Consider the following 20,709-nt stretch of genomic DNA (forward strand, 5'->3'; position numbering starts at 1 on the left):
TGTCCCTTACACTGAAGATCAAGTCATCTATTGTATCATATTGCAATACAGTATTGCAATATTACAATGAGACTGTATTGTATTGCAACCCATATACTTAGTCATCTGTGTCATAATGAGAGAGTAGGGAGATATGGCATCATGTAATCTTTTTGAGAAGCTATTCTATTTACTGTAAGGATGGAGAGAAGATATATGTCATGCACTATTTTTTCCCTCCAGAATTCTAGTCTACTCCATCGTGCCTGTGACTGACTGAAACACAATTATTAATCAAACCAATATTTTTCTGGGAATAGAAAAAGTAGACGAGGACAAGTAGCATTGCTGCCATTGCCAATTTAGCTTCTCAACAAAGGCACAGTCAGGGCATTTATGTGGATAAACTCAGCCAACTACTCTGCTTCTGTGCCGTGACTGGGAGGACTGGATTTTAGCCATTTCCAAAAGTCAGTGCAAGTGCAGTGTGGAGTTTAATCAGGACTGGCTAATAGCCCTTGGCAGCTTTGGGTGGATAGCGTTCTCCACCTGCCCAGCTGGGTACCATGCCCTAAGCACCCACATTTGATGCACATTCATGATTTCTCAGTTGCTTATAGTCATCTCTCCCATCTGTTTGAGTGGCAGAGTGCCCGTTCCACAACAGTCTAAGATTCTAATAGTAGTTCTTAACCCCTTTTGGCTTACCCATCTCTTTGAGCATCCAATGAAAGTTCTGGACCCTTTTCCCAACAAAATACACGTACACACACGCAATTGTATAAACATGTACATAAATATTTATATATAAAGTTTTACAAGCTGCCCTACCTTCCCATACCTCCAGAGGACCACAATGCAGTCATGAACTTCAAGTTAAGAATTTGCTTTAGGACACAGAGAATCGGTAAAATAATTTTTTTTTCAAAAATCAAGGATAACTCTAAAAAACCGCTGTGTGCTTAGGAGACAGAACAAAAGCAGTGCAAGACAGAGTTACAGGCAAAATGCTATGAGAGTGGTAGAGAAGCAGCTAGTGGTGTCAACAGGGTGCTTCAGGAGTGGCTTCATGGAGAAAGGTTCTTGCATCAGGCAAAAGTGAGAATAGGATTTTGATTGGGACAAAAGATCCCTCCAGGATGAGGGAAAGTGCAAGCAAAAGCATGGAGACATGAAAGTAAGAGTCCATCTGGTATGACTCAAATGCAAAATATACGGCAATATAGAGAAGAGACTGGAAATGTAGAACAGAGTCAAATCATGGTGAGCTTCAAGTACAAGGCTATTTCCAATGAGGAGCCATTAGCTTTTGGAGTAAAGACTGCTCTAATCTGGAAAGACAATTAGGGCAGTGGCATCATCAAAAGGCAGAGTGGTGGGGCATTTGGAAAAGTTCTAAATATCCTAAATGGGAACCTATTGGTGAAGCCACATGGTTTGCCTCAACTTTTTAGGGTTGCTCTAGACGTTTCTATTAAGCTAACTCAAGATGAACCTGAGATTCTTACAGTTGTTTAAGCGCCATTGGGAAATGTATTCTCGTGAATGATCAGGTAAGTTTAGAGTCCAGGATGCTGAAAGAGTTAAAATCTGTTTGGAATTGAAAGAATGAAAATCAACTTGGACTGAAAAGAGAAAGGAAGCCCTGCCACTAATCAGGCTGGGAGCACAGACACAGATAAAGCCAGCTTCAAAGTTAATAGAAAACACTCTTTGTGCCAAGGTCATGCAGCAGTTATAAATTACCATAACGACCTCTCTTTTGGGTGATTACTGACCAGTGATGTCCCAGACCGCTTGCTATTTTCATTTATTACTAGGGATACCCAATTGCTCAGCCACCTTCACCTCATGACAGTACCCAATTCCTAACTAATTCCCTCATTTCCTAATCCCACCTCAAAACAACAACCAATCCAAAACTGATCCCTGCTTCCCTTAGACCATCTTCAAAATCCTTCCAGGGGAGGCCAATTGACAAAAGATGCCTCACTCCTCCTTCTTGTCTAGTGGCACTCATCTGAAGTGCCCTCCCTCCTTGCAAGGCAGTAAATCTGATTTTGTCAGGCTATGGGCTTGTCCCTGGTAGTTTTTGACTCATTAAGTTTTAACGACCCATTTAATAATGAAAGCCACCTGTTGTCAGGAGAAAGGGAAGGTTCTTCGGGAAAGAGGTCTCCCTTTCTGTGTCGATGGCACAATAAAATAGCTGCCATTCTCGGCAATGAGACTCAGCAGTTTCACACATGGACTCTTCCAGCATGGGGGAGAGTGATGCTTTGTGCGGGTCACCCCCATCCCTCATCCTTTGGAGAAATGTGGTTGGAGCTAGAAGGCGGAAGGAAAATGTGATTTTAAAAACAATTTTTGTGAGTAGTATTTTTAGAAAACAGCTTAATTTAAGTAAATGGGATTAACAGAGTTCCAAGACAGCAGTAAAATGGGTCTAGAAAGATGATGAAAAGTTCTGTCCTGGTTCAATGTAAAGGATATATTAAAAAGAGGACAATTTTGATGACGCCGACCTCTGCATGAAGGAGAGAGATTGAGTGAGATTTTCACCGAGAGATTTTATTATAAAGAAAATAGCAAAAGGAGATGGGGGAAACCAGGGTTTGTCTCCAAGACAAGATCACAAAAATAGAGAAGAGAAAGACAAGTTAGAACTGGGAGCTTAAACAAAGTGTGGGGCAAGAGCCCCCGTAGTTTCAAGAGTCCAAATAGGAGGGTTATCTTTGGTATGAGAAGAAATAGTTACTTAATTCTCAAAGTCAGAAGCAAAAGAGCCAGAGGATGGGAGATTTTGAAGGGGTAGGAGAGAAGCTGCGAGTTAAAATTCAGTGGCTTCCATCTCCATGTAGACACAAGAACAGGAGATGCTGAGCTCACGAAAAGGGAAAGGAAAGAGGGGAGTGTTCAGCACCAGGAAAGGAGATGAAGAGGCTGAGAGAAGACAGTCCACATGGCTCATGGGGACATAATGTTGACTAGGGGAATAAAATAATCAAAGGAAAACCAGGTGCCAGAGGTAATAAAAATACTATTTTCTGCTATAACTTATGGGTCTAAAACACTCGGGAGAATTAACTTTTGTTGGTTTCCAAATATACAAACTTAACAACCTGCTTTGTGTTCATGGTATCTACACCTAATAGATGAAAAAATTTAGGTGACATGATATTTCACCTTTTGACACCCTGCAGTGCCCTGGCAGGAAATCTCAGCCTTAGATGGTAAAAATGTGGTTGACGCAAGTGCAACAGCAAATAGAGACACCTGGGAAAATTCCATAGGCAATGCAGGCTCAGAGTGCCATGATGGAGAACAGCAGGGGCAAGCAAACATAATTGAGGAATTCAGTGGGATCAATGGTCAAAGACTGACCAACTACTTAGAATGCACCAACCACGTCTTGGGTTTATTAAATCCCTGTGCTGCTTTGGACAGCAATACCTGCCAAACTTAGACATGCACACACCACACACATGCACACGCACATACATGCACACAGATATCCTTGTTCTTTGCTCTCTTAGTCAAGAGTTAACTTTCACTGGGACATACAAAAACAAAAAGTCACTCCCAAGCTCATACCTCTTCTAGCAAGCAACCTCCTTGTTCACTCACCTTTTCCTATTCCACTTTTGCTGTTTGGGAAGAACCTGGAGATAAGACCCTACAAAACTATGTAGGTAATAATGAAACGGGGTCGACCTTAGGTTTAGAAAATCCTGCATCTAGGAATCATCCCCAGACCTGGATTTGTGAATACCAGCATGCTGAGAGAAGCTTTCTGAAGCAAGCTGATCACGATTGTGCTGTCACTCATTAATTGCCACGGGAATTACCAACTGCCATCCTGAAGTCTTTTACAGGCATACTATAAATATTAAAAGAGCATGTTAAAATTACTCCGTGTGCAGCAGCAGCTGATGCTGTTTTATGGAGACAATATTAGAGAGTGTGCAGACGTACACACTACAACTCCCGTGATCCCTATTTCTTATAGCTCCCCTGAAGCATGACGCTGGCCACAATTTTAACTCTTTAATCATAACAGGGAATCATTCAACTGATCATTTCCGCTGAAGCAAATCTTATCCCTTAAACTAGGTGTGTAGTTAATGCTGTAGATGCCTTTTTGTACACTCATCAGTCAACATTCTATTGTAAAAATTAGGGCAGGAGGATTTTCTCTGATGTTTCTCAGGGTAGGAAAGAACATTTCACCTTTCTTAGAGTTAAAACCAGTGTGTGGGAGTGCATCCTAGGAGCTGTATGACCTGTCTGGCTTCTCTTGGGCTTTGTGTCAAGTGGAATGGACATTGTGGCAAGATGGGACATTTGTCTGTCCTGATCTGTGAAATCTGCCCAGAGCTAACTTGAGACTTATTTGGGTTGTCTCGTAAGTCCTGCTTTCTCCCCAAGGATCTCCTCCATTAGGCACCATAATGTCTGAAATTTCCACCTCTATACTTGACAGAAAGAACTAGATCCAAAAAATGTCGGTTAGAATGCAAATGACTAGATTATATTTTGGAAATATTGTTAATTTTCCTAGAGGTGATGATGATATTATCATCAACAATCATTATCCTCATTATGTAGGAGAATATCCTCATTCTTGGGAGATGCATGCTGGAGTATTAAGGGTGAAATGCCATGATATCTGCAATTTACTTTCAAATGGTTCAATGATAAAAAAAATATGCAGTGAATACACATACGTACACATTCATACAAACTGAGAGATAAAGCAAATATGGCCAAATGTCAACAATTATTGAATTAAGGTGGAGACTATAGAGGTATTCTTGGTACTATTTTTTTCGATTTTTTTGTATGTTTGAAAATCTTCATAACGAAAAAGTGGAAAATGCAGATTCCTGGGCATACACCTAACCCAGTGAATCAGACTCCTTGGACGTGCAACCAAGACAGCACTGCTCATGAGCACCTGAAGTAAGTTTTAGGCACACTAATATTTGAGAGTTATTGAATTACAGTGCCAAATGTTAACGGAGGAATAAGTGCAATATGTGTGTGATAAAAACAGCAACTTATTTGGGGGAGAAAAATCAACTCAATTAAACACCTCTATTTTCTCTGGGCAAAAAATGCAATGTTGTTAACTGGGCAGGAGTAAAGTCATTCGTGAATCGCACAGAAATGAAATTTGAAGAACTTAGAGTTTCAGTGGAGAACAATAGGAGGTTCAAGGAGGGCCGGGAGAACAACATGATGTTCTCATTCTAGAAGAAATCTGAGCAAGTGTTTAGAATTCCTGTGATTAGAATTCTTTAGTGACTCCCACTTCCTCATTATCTGGCCCGGTGGTGAAATTATTTGTGGAGATTTAAAAATATATTGACTATTGCCGGCTGTCCCTAACCCCTATCTGCACCCATTGGAATAGAATTTCTATATTTTAAAAACTTATAAGTAATTCTAATACACAGCCAAAGTTAAGAAGCAGTCATCTGTAGAATGAAACCCAGACTCTCCAGCCAGGTAAATTCTGTCTCCTCAAAGCAGGACCCCGTCGTAACCACCTTGGTACCCCAGTTAGTCAGAACAGTGCCTGACGCTTAATAGGTTCAGCATAGATGTTAGCTGGATGAATACATTGATGGGCTAGAGAGATGAATCTACAATCTGGGCAATTGTAGATTATTTGAATATCCTGACATGAAGGTGTGAGAGGGAAGGGAGCTCGAGAGTGAGATCATAGGCAGAAAGGAAAAGAAGACCCAAAGAAAATTCCACCTGCTTTGCAATTTTCCTTAGAGCTATGCCGGGACTTATACTCTTCTTTGTAAATAATCAGGAGAAGAGGGACATAAAGTCTCTTTTTGTGATATCTGCACATTTGGGAGCCCCTTCAATTATAGGTTCATACTGTGTTCTCATGGTCCTGAAAAACTCCAGTATATTGCTTTTTTTTATGTTCAAGGACACTATTAAATCCCACGGATCCCATTTTTCCTGATGGGGGCATCCTTTTAGTGTCTATCTGAGCTGATGTAAAATGTGAACTAGCCAATAGACTGGTGGTCTAGTGGTTAAGATTCAGTGCTCTCATGACCGTGGCCCAGGTTCCTTTCCCTGTCAGGGAACCATACCACGCGTCTGTCAGTTGTCATGCTGTGGGGGCTGTGTGTTGCTGTGATGCTGAAAGCTATGCCACCAGTATCTCAAATACCAGCAGGGTCACCCATCATGGACAGGTTTCAGTGGAGCTTCCAGACAAGCCAGACTAGGAAGAAGGACCTGGCCACCCACTTGCAAAAAAAATTGGCCATGACAACCCTATGAATAGCAGCAGAGGATTGTCTGATACAGCGCTGCAAGGTGAGAGGATGATGCAAACAGATGGGCAGGGTTCTGCTCTGCTGGACACAGGGGTGCCAGGAGTTGAAATTGACTCAGTGCACTAACAACAAAGATGAGAAACCTGTCTATTCATTGTTTTCATCTATTTCTTGCCTGAGGTTTGGGCAGGACACAGGTTTCCTTTTAGTTATGGAATTGTGACTTATAAAAAAGTGCTTACTGGAAATTCTTGTTCTTTGGATATTGGACATAAAGAGAGGTGTTTTCCTTAGCTGGTAGACAGGAGGAAGTTGTGATAATTTCCTTGAAAAACATTAACCCAAGTCCCCAACCACAGGTAGGTCACTGGTGATTGTTTCTTTTGGAGGAAAGGAGAAGGAACAAAACAGAATAAGAGGGAGGCAGGCAATAAAATGAAAATCTGAGCTCTCTCCCAGAAGTGTGGGTGGATAAGTGGGGCCCCGCTCAGGAAAACTAGTATTACAGGAAAGTCCATTCCTTCACTCAGGGTATTATTACTCACCCATTTCACCACTGCAAGCTCCTGAATGTGATCATTATATTAAACAATGTGAAGACCCACTCGTGTATTTAGAATTCATGCTCTGTTCCTAAAATGGAAACCTGACTTGACTGTGTTCTAGTCAGAAGAGGTTTATGCAAGTGATTTCCAAGATTTCTTCCAGCTCTTCTGGCCTCCACCTTTCTCTCCATCCAATTTATCATGCCCATTGATAAGATTTTTGGCTCATGGAAATCTTTGAGAAGCTCAGGAAAGTTCTGGCCTTTCTCCCCTGCAGTTTGCCCATACCCACGGTATTTGCACACATTTCAAGGGGCTCGTGAGCTCCTCTGAAGCTATCCCAATCTGTGAAAAAAACCTTCAAAAACCCCCTATTGCCTACCAAATGTGCTCTTAAAACCTGTTGGCTGCCATTCACAACTCCCCACACTATAAATACTACCTATCCTTCCAAGAGCAGCTCCCAAATTTCATTCATTTAGCTTACATGCATTGAGCAGTTATCTCTTATAAAACATTAAAATTATACATTTTATGTATATGTGTATGTTTATATGTATGCGAATATATACATATTAAAATATAAATATTATAATATATAAAATAATATATTTGTGTATTTAATAATATATTAAAATAATATATAAAGCATAAAATATTATATTAGAAACAGAGGAGTAACAAAGATGTATAATATAAAGGACTTGGTGTTAAGGACTTTACAATCTAGAAAGAAAGATAAGATAGGTAAACAAATAATGATAACATAAATTAAGAAGTAACAACAACTGTGGCAGAGACTGTTGCTTGCCTACTCAACAGCCATTTTCTCTTTACTTCTTGCTGTCAGAGCAAAGATTTTTTTCCATTGTTTAATTATCCTCAATGGAACTGATTTTAGTCAGCTCTTTAAAAGGTACACAAGTGTGAGAGAATACTTTTGTGCTACTACAGACATCAGTGTGTGAACCGTGACTCATGATGTTTGGAACTGCAGCAGCCATATTGTGACTGAGGGTGAGTTTTAGCTCGCAGAGGACCCACTGAAAGTGACCGATCAGAAAGATGGAAGGAACCCAAGTCCTTGATGGAAGGGTAGAAATGACTTGACCAACAAGGAAACTAGTTGCCTTCCAGACTACTTGATAGTGAAATAATATATCCCTTTATAATTTAATATATTCTGAGTTGTGTTTTCTGGTACTTGAGTTGAAAGCATCCTCACTGATACAAGTGCCTTAAGACAGGCATGAATAATGGTCTCTGGGATTCAGAGAAGGAGGAGACTAGTGAATGACTCAAGTGTTTAACTCTGATTGTATATGTATATATATGCATGTGTATATGTATATATATGCATATCTATAGGTATATATGTGTGTCTATAAATATATATGTTTATTTTTATATATTTCTGTCTTTGCTGTCTTGATGCAATGTGGCATTGTATGAAAGATCTGGGACTTTGGAATCATTCAGCCTCTGCTGCTCCTTAGCAGTGATACTTTGGGAAGATTATTTAATTTACGTAAGCCTCAGCATCCTTACCTATAAAATAACACAGTACTCCCTACCTCATTGGGTTTCATGAGGGTTAAACGAGATGATGTACATGAAGTGCTTGGCACATGATATCTATTGATATCATTTCCTTTATGCAGACAAAAAGTGGTTCTTGAGTACCTACTGCATGCTGGGCACTTTCCTAGGCATTGATGACAACAGGGAAAGAAACCCAATGTGATCCCTGCTCTCATGGAGCTTAAGATTTGACTAACGATGACACAAATAAAGGTGTAATTGTAAGCTGAGATGAGTGCTGAAGTGAAGGCATACAGAGCCATGAAACCATGTAAGAGGTGAACCTGACCTTGTCTGTCTGGGGGTTGAGGAAGGGAAAGTGGTGTTTGAATTTGGAGTTGGGATCATTGTTCTAGTTTTACAGAAGCAAATGCATTTAGTTACTTGTTCCTGGACTGTAAGCTTCTTAACATCAGGAATTATATTTAGATAATCATGTATTCATTGATTTATATTCTTTGTACCCAGCACAGTGACCAGGCTCAACACAGACAATCATAAATATTTGTGGACTGAATGAATGAACCCCTCTGAGTTCATTCATTCACTCTCATTGCCACAAAAAATGGGTATAAAATGTCTGTTTCAAGGACATGAGGACTATAAAGCATTTGAACACATAGTAAGGGCTCAATAATTGGTAGCTCTTATTATTGTTACTATTATTATTGCTTTATAATGTGCATATATTAACTCTTCTACTATATTATAAGCTCCAGGGTGGTGGGAAATGTGTTTTATTTATCTTTCATTATCCCAGAGTTCTCAGCACAGTGTCTTGCATAGAATAAATTCTCTGTAAAAATTCAGAGAATACATGGCATTCTTAATTAGGAATTAAATTGACAGGTTAAAGAGACTATGTACACTGAAAAAATAAGTTATCAAAGCTAAGTTAATCATTCTCTGTAGGAATACTTAATGACAAATTTCTAGAAGAAAGATAAAATATACAGAAAAAAGTCCTCTAAAAACTGTTGTAAAAACAAGCCAGAATCCTGTGTGGAGAAAAAAATAACTGTAAAACAATTCATATCGCATATCATGCATGTAATTAAAAACTCACAGCTTTAATGTCACTCTTTCGGAAACTACTCAATCTAGGGTAACTAGTCTCTAGCACTCTTCTCTATTAATTCTTTGCATACGACTTATATTCATCTGATACTTCTCCTTTTCAGTTGATTGATTGATGAATTGATTGATTTTCAAATTGCTTGTCTCCACCAACTAGAATGTAAGCTCTCCAGGATCCAGGATCTTGTCTGACTTGTCTGCTTGTCATATTCACAGCACCTGGAGCTGTATCTTGCACATAGCTGGTGGACAAATATATACCTGCTGAATAAAGGAACATGTATACAAAAATAACACTATATATTATTTATGGATGTGTATATACCTTTGCAAAAATATAAAAGGGTACTGGAAGTATAAACAAGCATCTTCGGGGGTAGGGTGGGTATTGAGGGGTTAGGGGCTTGGGGCATGGGACTTAGAGTGGTGGTTACAGTAGACTTATAGTGAAATGGTTTATTTCTTTTAAAAAAATAGACAAGAAGCACAAAATGACAAAATGTTAAATGTTTTAATGGTAAGAATTTGAGTGTTTGTTTTATTATTCTTTTCACTTTTCTGTCTTTTAAATTTCTCAAAATAAATTAAAGAAAAAAAAGGAAATTCTGAATGGAGAAGAGTGAATTAACCCCTCGTAGTTTTACAGGATCTAAAGCTCTCTGATGTGCTATTATCCTACACTTGATCATCACAATAATCTTGACGTAATTATTATTAGTCTTATTTTATACAGGAGGAAAATGAGACCAAGGCTGATGAGGGGGCTGCTGTGACCACCTCTCCAGTCAGGGCAATGCTTGGCTGAGAACCTGACCTGGGGATGATTTCTCTTTCAAGACATAACATCGATCTGAGAGCTTGACAAGAGGTAAAAAGAAACTAGCTTTGAAGCCTATAGGCGAGAGCCCTAGAAGAGTTACATCTAAAATGGATGGACAATGAATGAGCAGACATTCTAATACAGGTAGAAAATACGCTCCAAATGACATTCGGCAAATTGTTTAAATCTTTTAAGGTTTATTTTCCTCGTCTATAAAATAGGGTATTTACCCACCTCATATGATTTTTGAGGCGATTGTGTAGCTTATGTATTTATGTGTTACATAAATTGTATAATTTACGTAAAAGACCAGCACAGTATCTGGCACTCAATAGATATGGGATATTTGTGTGTTTCCTCTCAGTTTCTTATGCTCCCATGTATTATATTGAACCATTGGACATTTCTTTTTTTGCAAGTAAAAATGGGTGAATATGGGCAATTTCGTGAGGTTCATGCTATTACACTATGAATGTAAGCTGATACCACTATCAGCTGTCTCATCTTGAATTCACATATGAGGGAAGGGCAGACCTGAGTTTGAATAAAACTGATGTTTGTTTGGGGCTTGGGCTTGTGAGTCTATTTGCAGGATAGATAAAAAGGATTTGCAAGTGTGTAAGGAGGATAAGGATAGTCCAATTGGCAGAGATAGGTTTATATAATCAGGGATAGGCAATTGCAAACTAGACAGCTGCTCAATAGCTTTTGGCACCAAAATATATTGACCAGCTGGGATATCATTAATACCTAACAGTTTTATCCTTATGACCATATTTTGGCCAATTAGGTTGTCTTTGACAACCAAAGGGTATAATATATTCTGATGTAAATGCCACGTGTGTATATGTGTAGCACTTATTCTATCACATTGATGTGTTGTAGAATATACACTAAATATAAGTGCATTCACTTCTTTGGAACACCAGTTTAGAAGGTGTGATTAAAGAGGAATAGAACAAAATATATTGATGTCTTTTTGAAAAAGTAATCATTATTCTGGGAAATGCTTTCTTTGTCTATACTCAAAGAAAAGGGATCCAAATAGTTAAAATAATTTTTAAAGATGAATTTTTAAAGAATGATTATAGAAAAAGAAATATGGCTAGCAAAAGCCACTTTGCACAATATATGCATACAAATAAATACAGACAGGAGAAACGTAATCACTGAAAGACAGTGATTGAAGGTTCTTGACAGAAAGCTGTCTGAACTGTCAGAAGAAACACTTGGGCCATTGTCATTAGCCTCTGAAGCCATCTCAGAAATCCTTCTAGCTCGGTAACCTCCAGATAGTGCCCTCAGTTATGAGACAGACAAAACAAATAAAGAACAAATATAAGACAATTGAATGCCATGACATTTCCCAGAATGTTTCATACACTACAATTTAATACCTTAAAGCATTCAGAATATTTTCAGAACTTGCAATTGTGGCGTTTGCAGAATACAATTTGTAGTACCAAGTGTTTATACAGTAGTAAAAAACAGTCCTCCAGACACAGAACCCTTACTTGCTACCTAATCCAAAATGCCTGTGGATAAAGGATTTCGCTGTAAATTGTTTCAATTTTAAATCATTTGCATTTTGTTTAATTTGACATCTACTGGAATTCCTTGGTCACTTTCGTTAGCATCTCTGGATCGACCTTCTAACCTGGTACTGGTCATGTGTTTTTCCTTCCCCATAATTGTTCTTGGTCCCTATGTAAACCACTAAAAGTAACACCAACATTCCTTCCTCAAAGCCAGAGACCAAACATTAAGAACTTTATTTGAGGAGTATCAAAAATAAGGAGGTAACCAAACAACTTACTCCTTACATCTATGAAACTCATTAATCATCTGATAGAAGTCAAATAAAACACTGTCTGAGATGCAAAGGCAGCTACAACTATAAGTAATCCTTTCTAAAAATATGCCCCCCTCCTTTTTTTCTGGTGCTTTGACAAGCTATTAAAAAAGCCCATTTTTATGGTCTAGTTTATTTCTTTTCCTTCTTCAGATAGAAGACTTTTACCAAAACTTGGAGACAATAGATCATGGAACATTATAGTAGTGCAAAGGACTTTAGCAAGCATTTAGTTCACATCCCTCATATACAGAAGAAAAATTCGAGGTGGAGCAAGCTTTTCTACTTGTTAACTTGTTAGCATCCTCTGGCCAGTTAGTGGCAGAGCCAAGGCTAGATCCCAAATGTGTACCAATAACCAGATGAATACAATTTCCTCTAAACTGTTCTATCTTACTACTTTTTAAACCACCTTTCCCTTAAAATATTACAGACCCACTAAATATTTCCAGACTGAATAATCAGCAACTTTGCTATTGTGGTTTTGCTTTTCAAAGGTAATAGTGGGATAGCTTTTTAAGTTGAAAATCCTGGGATAAAGGGATCCTGGGCATGAAATTCTGCCTGGGAGCCTGCCTGTAAGAGGTGTCCATGCTCATGCTCTGTCTTCACCTTGCACTGGCACTCCTCCACCAGCATCACCACCTTGACCACAGGGGCAAGGCCAGTACAGTTCAGCTGCAAGTGCATTGTGGTGAACTTGGCAGGCGAGCAGTGGAAGCAGAAGGTGTGGGGGTGCTGCGCAGCTCCAGGAGAACGAACAGACCCGCATTTCCCAAAGCAAAGGTTGTTCTGTACAACTACTTTCTCACAGTGTTCGTGGGTGACAGTCTGAAAGACAAACACATCTCCATTAAGCTATCTTAAGTCATTCCATTAACACGTATGGTGCAAAAACTATAGACTGTAAGTCTAAGGGTAATTTTAGACTAAAATTTGAAAAACTGGGACTGGCCCGGTGGCGCAAGCGGTTAAGTGCGGGCGCTCCGCTGCGGCGGCCAGGGGTTCGCTGGTTCCGATCCCGGGCGCGCACCGACACACTGCTTGGCAAGCCACTCTGTGGTGGCGTCCCGTATAAAGTGGAGGAAGATGGGCACAGATGTTAGCCCAGGGCCATTCTTCCTCAGCAAAAAAAAAGAGGAGGATTGGCAGATGTTAGCACAGGGCTGATATCCTCAAAAAAAAAAAAAATTTCAAAAACTTTCCAATTTTGGATATTTTACAATATTTGGATGGTATCTATAAGGGCATAGAGCCACTTCAACTAAATTTCTTTTACTGAGTAAATTAATACAGTAGCCTCTAGGAAGCCCCTAAGTTAATATGAAAATATTTTACTCTACATTTCAATGCCAAACTAAGAAATTTTGTCAATTTAACTGGATATCACCAGATGAAAAAAGTCTAATGGCTGCCGTCTTATATAAGTAATATCCCCTATCTTTTTACTCCTCGCCGTGCATCGTGCATAATAGATTCTCAATACATATTTTTCAATTGCTCAGAGACTAGATCAGAACATCATGAGTTTAATTCTACCCTCTTTTTCAGGGCCTATAGTACATTCAAATCTAGGAAGTTGCATGGAACAAAGTTGCAACACATCTGCCTGCAAATCATCATGCATTACATTACCCTTGCCTTTCCCAAAACCCCATACATCTAGCTTTATGTGCCCTTCAAAATGAGTCAAACACCTTAAATTTAATTTAATTAGCAATAGAATTCACAATAAGAGTTTCAAGGGAAATTTGACTGCATGATTATTAGGAGCAATTTTCTAATTGCACATGGCCAACAAAGCAGTCATTATTATTTGATATTTGACTTACTGCTACATAACCTTGCCTTTTCAGGCAGAATACTTAACTGCCCTGCACAGTCAATTACCTTGTAACACTGCCTGCTTAATTGGGTAGCATTATTGGACTGTAAAATTTTACTCTACCCTATGTTTCTTTTGGTTCAGTATCTTCACGTTTAAGGACCTGATGCAATTTCTCAATTTTAATTTAACATTTGGAGTGTGGGGGTTGCCAGGACTGACTGGAGGAAGTAGATCTAGAATGCCCCTTCTTCTTAACAGTGTGGAATCAATCATGATAACCACAAACCAGCCAACACAACATGAATTAGGAGATAAGTGTTTCTAAGGAGAGAATGTGATTGCACATCAAGATTATTTTTCAAAAGCTTAGGAGAAAATAAGTTAAATAAAATCTTTTTTGCTATGGTAATACTAGAAATGATATGGCAACTTCTGCCTGACAACCTCTACATATTTATAGACCCATGAAGTAGTTCAGGTGTGAAATACAGGGATTAACACCATCATACATGTGTGTGGAAGTGTTTGAGGAGGGGTCCAATTATTCCAACTTATCTACAGATGGAGTCGACCTACTCATCCACGTCGTAATAGAGTGTGGAGGCGTAGCTAGAGAGAAGTTCTGGTGATTGCTCTAAATTCCTAGTTTCCTAAGGGTACAGTTATCTGTCTGGATAGACCACCCCCAACATAAAATAAATAAATAAAACCCCATAAAACAAAGCTTTGTGTCATCAATATGAATGATTACTAATATTGGCAGTACCATCATACCATTCTTGCAGCATTTCCAGAATACTGAGAAACAATGGAAAGGTTAGAAGGAAATTTGGAGTATGATCATACTTTGCCAAATCCTATGATGAACGCCCAAGGACAAATCTGAGAGTTCCTCGAGACTCAGGCTCCTGGCAGCCTCTTCCCCTATTCTTCACCTGTCCCAGCTGTCAACCTCCTTCCTGCAAACTCTAATCCCCTCTCCCCCAAGAACAGATACCTGGCCGAAGGGCACTGTCCTACAGGTCTCCTGATGCACTTCATGGCTTTTGATGGGCAAGATGACCCCCTGAGAAGCTGGACTCATTCTGAACATGAAGTGGTGCCAGAATTTCTTGGCTTCTTCCCGAAGAGGAGATTTCTTCATCTGCATCCCATCCTTTGGCTGAGTAAGGGCCTGGGTCCCTGGTGGGAAGTGCTCACTGACCAAGTCCTGGGGTGGGTGCACTTCTCTCTCAGGCTTCTTCCAGAATCTGCCAAACCTGGACAGCATCTTCTCTCTCTGCCTCTGGCCTTCCCCTGCAGTGCTGGCACCTATCAGGTGTGGCACTGCCACAAACAGATCTGGCTTCTCCTCTGCTTCCTCGTGGTTGCCCACGAGGAGCTCTCTGCGATTCCTGTGTAGGAGCGCAAGAGAAACAGAACTCTGACTCTGGCGGCCACCTCTGTGCCTTGCAGCCTTCCCTAGAGGGAGGAGCACCAGCAGCTGAAGTAGGAGGAGATGCATGCTATCAGGGGCCCAAGTTTCTTGGAGATTCACGGATGGCAATGCGCAAAGGAGAGGCTCCCTCTCTGCAGGCCTGTGAACAAGGAGATCCTATATATAGATACCTGCCTTGTGGGGTGGGAAGGCAGGCAGTCAGTAGTCAGGCAGAGTAAACACATTTATTGTTTGCTTGGATTATGTAGTGCTAATGGTGTCCTGCCTTCACTTTGGTTTTGTGTATTTTAGAAGGCCCCAGTGAAAGCCTGGGACCCAGGGGGTAATTAGCTGACACTTTATCGTCTGAAATTGACAGAGCAGTATTAGCGAAAACAACACATTCTTTGCCCAGATTTCCCATCACTGCTCTTAGAAGAAGACCAGAGTCAGCTAGCATTTGTGCTGCATCTGCTTTGTGCCGGGATAGAATAGACAGGACATGTTTTTATGAGAGAGGTATGTCAGATAAAATTAGAGGCATACGTTTAGCAAAAGCCCAGGCCTTTAGGCTCTTCACACACACACACACACACACACACACACACACACACACACACAGGAGCAGCCAAAGAAGTATATCAAAATTGTGAGGAAGGGAAAGGAAGGAATAGAAGGATGTTAACTTCGTTGAGCAGAGGACTCTCCCTCTCACTTAGTTACATGAGGTTGGGGTTGTTGATTTTTGTGTGGTAAGAGAGTAAAGGGAATACATCCTCCTTTTCCACACATGGAAACTCACAATTCCCAAGTTAATCCTTTCACCTTATGAATCAAATATTCAATGCTAAATTTCACAATTGGTCAGTCATCAGATAAACTCTTTCAATTGTTCACAAATTTCTCAACAGGATCCTAGGTAATAGACAGCTCATCAGTCTTCAGTGAGGATGGGGATCTGTCTCCCTCAAGCCACTCTACTGACATTTTTTTCTTTCTCTAAACAAAGAGCCAGACTTGAGAACGTGGATTCTAAGAATCAGGTTTGATTGCTCTGGGCATGAAGCTGGCTGGTCAATTCTTTACCTTAGAGAATCCACATCATCTTTCTTACGCTACAGTAATTGACGACCCAGTTAAATAAAGATGGAGACAAACATGAGTCTTGAGGATCAAAGAAAAACTTGTTAGGTGACTATCATTCAAAAATGTCATAAATCAGGCAAGGGTATGAGAAAGAAACACATCCACAAAACTGAAACCCAGTCGACCCTCCACACCATTTGAACAGTATTTCTGTTGGAAATCGACCCAATACTTGCTTATACTTCTCCCCTTTTAATTTAATCATTCTATTCCTTGCTTTCAGTAACATACATAATCCTGGAACATGTCCCCTTTTTTTTCAGTACTGATTAAGCTTTCTTTCCAAGAAGTGACCCATTAGAATCATTTTCCCAGAAACTTGTGTTCTTTTTTAATAGTCATGCCTGATTTCGATGAGATAAAGCCTCAAGTAAGTCCCTTTATGTACAATAATAAACTATTAAGAAATGCACCATTTTTCCAGAATTCTGTCAGAAGAGATATATTTTACTTGTAGCAAATATTCATAGAACCTGTGCTGATGTTAATTAAGGTAGAGTTGATCCATACTAAATGAGCATTAGTATTTGCCATTTCTTTTAAAGAGTTTTTTTAAATTGCCTGCTATTTGAATTTCTTAACTCCCCTCAGCCATCCAATGCTTAGGCTTTCCAGAGCTGACCACCCTGCCCCCTGATTATAAACATGGTGTAGAAGCCAACTCTGATATATTTACTGATTCCCTTTAAACTCTATGTTTCAGCTCCTAAAGTTCCATTGCCATCCATCGCAGTATCTAGCATTTCCCCCAACTGAAGACTATCCCAGAGATCCCATCTGGGGTCTCGGGTTACTTGGCTCTGAACATAGGATACAATTCAAAGAATTTCTGTTGAATTAAAATTTGTAGAAGACTCACTTTGTGGGCCAAGCATCATGTTAGATCGAGAAGATGATAGAAAATGATAAAATCTTGGTTCCTGCCCTCAAGAAGTTTGTACAGTCAGGTAGGATCATACATTTTGTAACTTTATTATGTTAGCTGTAAGGATGTCAGTTATCCATTTTTAACTTTTCTTTAGTCCTAAACTCCCCTTCTTCTGATCTTAATTTTGCTGTTTATAAATGTCATTTGAAAACTACTCATGGAGAATTTCCTTTTGCTGTTCTGTCATTCCTCTTGAGGAAATGTGCAAATATCTTGAAGGATAAATCTAGCAAAATAAAGCCTACTGTGATGAGAACTGTGTCTTCACAGTTCTCCTAAGTCTGTCTTCAACCCCTGTCTTTCACAGCTAAGGGCAGATGACACTCACCTTTCACCACTGTGTCCTTCCATCAATTCTAAAGCTGTGTATGTGACACACTATAGTTTGCTTTTAAGAACATAGACATTTTGTAGCTTTCAGAAAAAGTATGCTACCTCTTGCGTCTTCAGTGATACAGGCATCTAGTTCCCTCTCAATTTGGATGAAGCCAAATGGAGGTAGGTGTGGAGGGGGCCTCCACACACAGCAGGAAGCTGTTGTGTAGAGAGAGCACCACAAATTGTTAGTGTCCTTAGTACCAAATGCCACAGTGAAAGGCAGGCCTGAGCTTACATGAGCCCAAGCCTGCTAAATCCACTTCCTGGGACAACCTCAGGCATGTGTGAGAGCGAGAGCGGCCAATCTCGTAATTCTTTCCAATTTACAACTCATGCTCAGCATGATCTGAACTCTCTGATTTCAAGTTGACTTCTTAGGCACTAAGACGTCTTCAGGACCAAGTGGAGCTCCCAATGTGCCCAGGAGAGGACAGTAACAGCTACATTTTCTGTTCCTCTTACGACTCTCAGAAGGGAGCTAAAATGCAGTCTAGTGCTCTCTGAAGGGAAACAGAGAGGCTAAGATCTTTCCTGAAAACCCCAGACCTAAATCAACAAAGATGAGAGGCAGTGTTGGGATAGGAGGTGGGCATTAGAGTTAAACTGAGAGAGGGAAAAGGGAATTTGAGTTGATGAATTTGTGGAAGAGACCTCTTTAGGGTGCATGCCGTGGCCTCATAACTACCTCTCTCTTCAAAATATAGAACAGCAATAGTGTCATGGGAGTTTAGATTACTAAAAAAGAACATAAAAGAAGGCAGAATCTTTCTCTTCTTTTCCAAAGGACAAGGAAGAGGGCAAATCAGGGTAAGAAGTTTCCCTTAAACCTTTTATCATGATTTAGTTTAGTAAATTATTCAAAATATATAACTCTACCTCCACTGCACTCCCCTCCCTGCCACTTTCTATGGAAAGAACACAACAGGACGGGCCTCATTCCCCAAAGCTGCTCACTTATTGACTCATTGATGCATTCACTCATACAACATATATTTGAGTGCCAACTCTGGGCTAGGTCCTGGGGATAAAATGGTGAGGGTCCAGGCCTAGTGGAGTTTGCAGTCTATAGGGAGAGTCTGATTTATTCAAAATAAGTTACACAGGAAAACCTAGGCAGGCACCATTCCTGTACTAATCAGAGACTTTCAGGTAGATCCAAATCTCAAAGGCACAGTGGACTGCCACATTATTTTTCTGCTAATTTTTATTCAACAAATATTTGTTGAATGCAAGAAAGTGCAATAGACGTGTGATAATTTTCTTTTATTTTTGATTAGGTAATAAATATATGTAATAATAAAATTCAAGTAATACAAAAAATTGTGTAATGAAAGGTAAATCTTCCTCTGAGCTCCCAGGTTTCCTGTCCTGCCATGGAGGCAATCACTGTTACCAACTTATTTATATTCAACCTTTTTAAATTGTCACCTGTTATGGGCTGAGTTGTGTCCCTCAAAATTCATATGTTGAAGTCAACCTCCAATACCTCAGAATGTGACATTACCTGAAGATAGAGCTTTAAAGAGGTAATTAAGTTAAAATGAGGCCATTAAGGTGGGCACTAATCCAATATGACTGGTGGTCCTCATAAGAAAAGGAGATTAAGACAAAGACACACACAGAGACAACAGCATGTGAAGACATAAGGAGAAGACGGCAGTGTACAAGCCAAGGAGAGAGCCTTCAGAAGGAAACAAGCTTACTGACACCTTGATCTTGGACTTCCAGCCTCCAGAACTATGAGAAAATAAATATCTGTTGTTTAAGCCACCCAGTCTGTGGTACTTTTTTATGGAAGCCCCAGCAGACTAATACATGCCCCAAAGAGAACAAAATGTGTAGCCAATAGAAAAGGACAAAGATTAAATGGTATAGCAGGCCACAAAAATTCCCCATTTCCACTTTCGGGCGCTGAACCCTGAGCTACCTTTTAAGATCAGATTATTCTGTTCTGTTCGCAGTGTCAGTGATCTTATTGTTCTCTGTCCAAAATGCTCCCACACTATGGAGAAGCATTTTAGTTTTTGCACCTGGGCATTTGTCTATTACTGTGCAGAAGTCATGGACGATACCTAAATGTGACTAATGAACTGTTTACCAAGACTGCAGAGGGGGCTCCTGCAAATCTGAGAAGTAGGCCAAGGCAGCTGAGGCGAATTCACAGTGTGCCCCACCATCCCACCATCCATCCATCCCCCACTGCCCACAGCCTCAATTTGTAGCCAGTCCAGGATGCCTTCACTGGTGCTAAAGTTCTGTCACACTCCTTCTTCTCCATCCTTAAAATTTACCTTGATCATTTTTTATTCTGCAGGATGGTGCTCCCAGCGAGAGTAATGTAAGTGGAAGTAACTCTGGACTTGAAGCCAGAAAAACTTTATCTGATTCCTGGGTCTGCCTTACAGCTCATAAGCTACATGATCTCGGGTATTTAACTTCATGTCCCTTGCCAGGGACAATACCGGCTGCCCTGCCTTCCTCATCTGGCTCGTTGCCTTTTTTCCCCACTCCTAATCCTACCATCACCCTGGGTGACTTCAGTGTCCACATGGATGAGTCTGACAAATAACATGCCATCAGTATTACGTGATGTCCCATTCAAAACCCTGGCAGAAATCTGATGACCTCCACTCCAACTGGCCTCCCCGTCCCCAACATATTCTGACTCCTGTTATTACCAGGAATTGCTCTGCCTCTAAACTGTGAATTTTACATTCTGCTCTCTCATGATAACATGCTGTTATATGAGTTCTCTCACTCAGTTGTTCCCACAGCATCTGTTTTCTGCTTTATCTTTGTAATAGCACTACCACAATTGTAGTTAAAGAATTATTTGTGTCAACTTTT

General features: G+C 40.0%; 1 protein-coding gene across 1 annotated transcript; it reads right to left on the minus strand.

The window, feature by feature from the left end:
- Positions 1-11,683: 11,683 nt before the first annotated feature.
- Positions 11,684-15,544, minus strand: CER1 (cerberus 1, DAN family BMP antagonist). The gene is made up of 2 exons (XM_004436790.3): positions 14,991-15,544; positions 11,684-12,996 (listed from the first exon to the last, which is right to left on the minus strand). Exons 1-2 carry the CDS (start codon positions 15,495-15,497, stop codon positions 12,682-12,684), a joined length of 822 nt encoding a protein of 273 aa, XP_004436847.1. The 5' UTR covers positions 15,498-15,544; the 3' UTR covers positions 11,684-12,681.
- Positions 15,545-20,709: the final 5,165 nt, after the last annotated feature.

This window comes from Ceratotherium simum, chromosome 20, assembly GCF_057802395.1.
Source record: "Ceratotherium simum simum isolate JZ-2026a chromosome 20, ASM5780239v1, whole genome shotgun sequence".
NCBI classification, from domain to species: domain Eukaryota; kingdom Metazoa; phylum Chordata; class Mammalia; order Perissodactyla; family Rhinocerotidae; genus Ceratotherium; species Ceratotherium simum.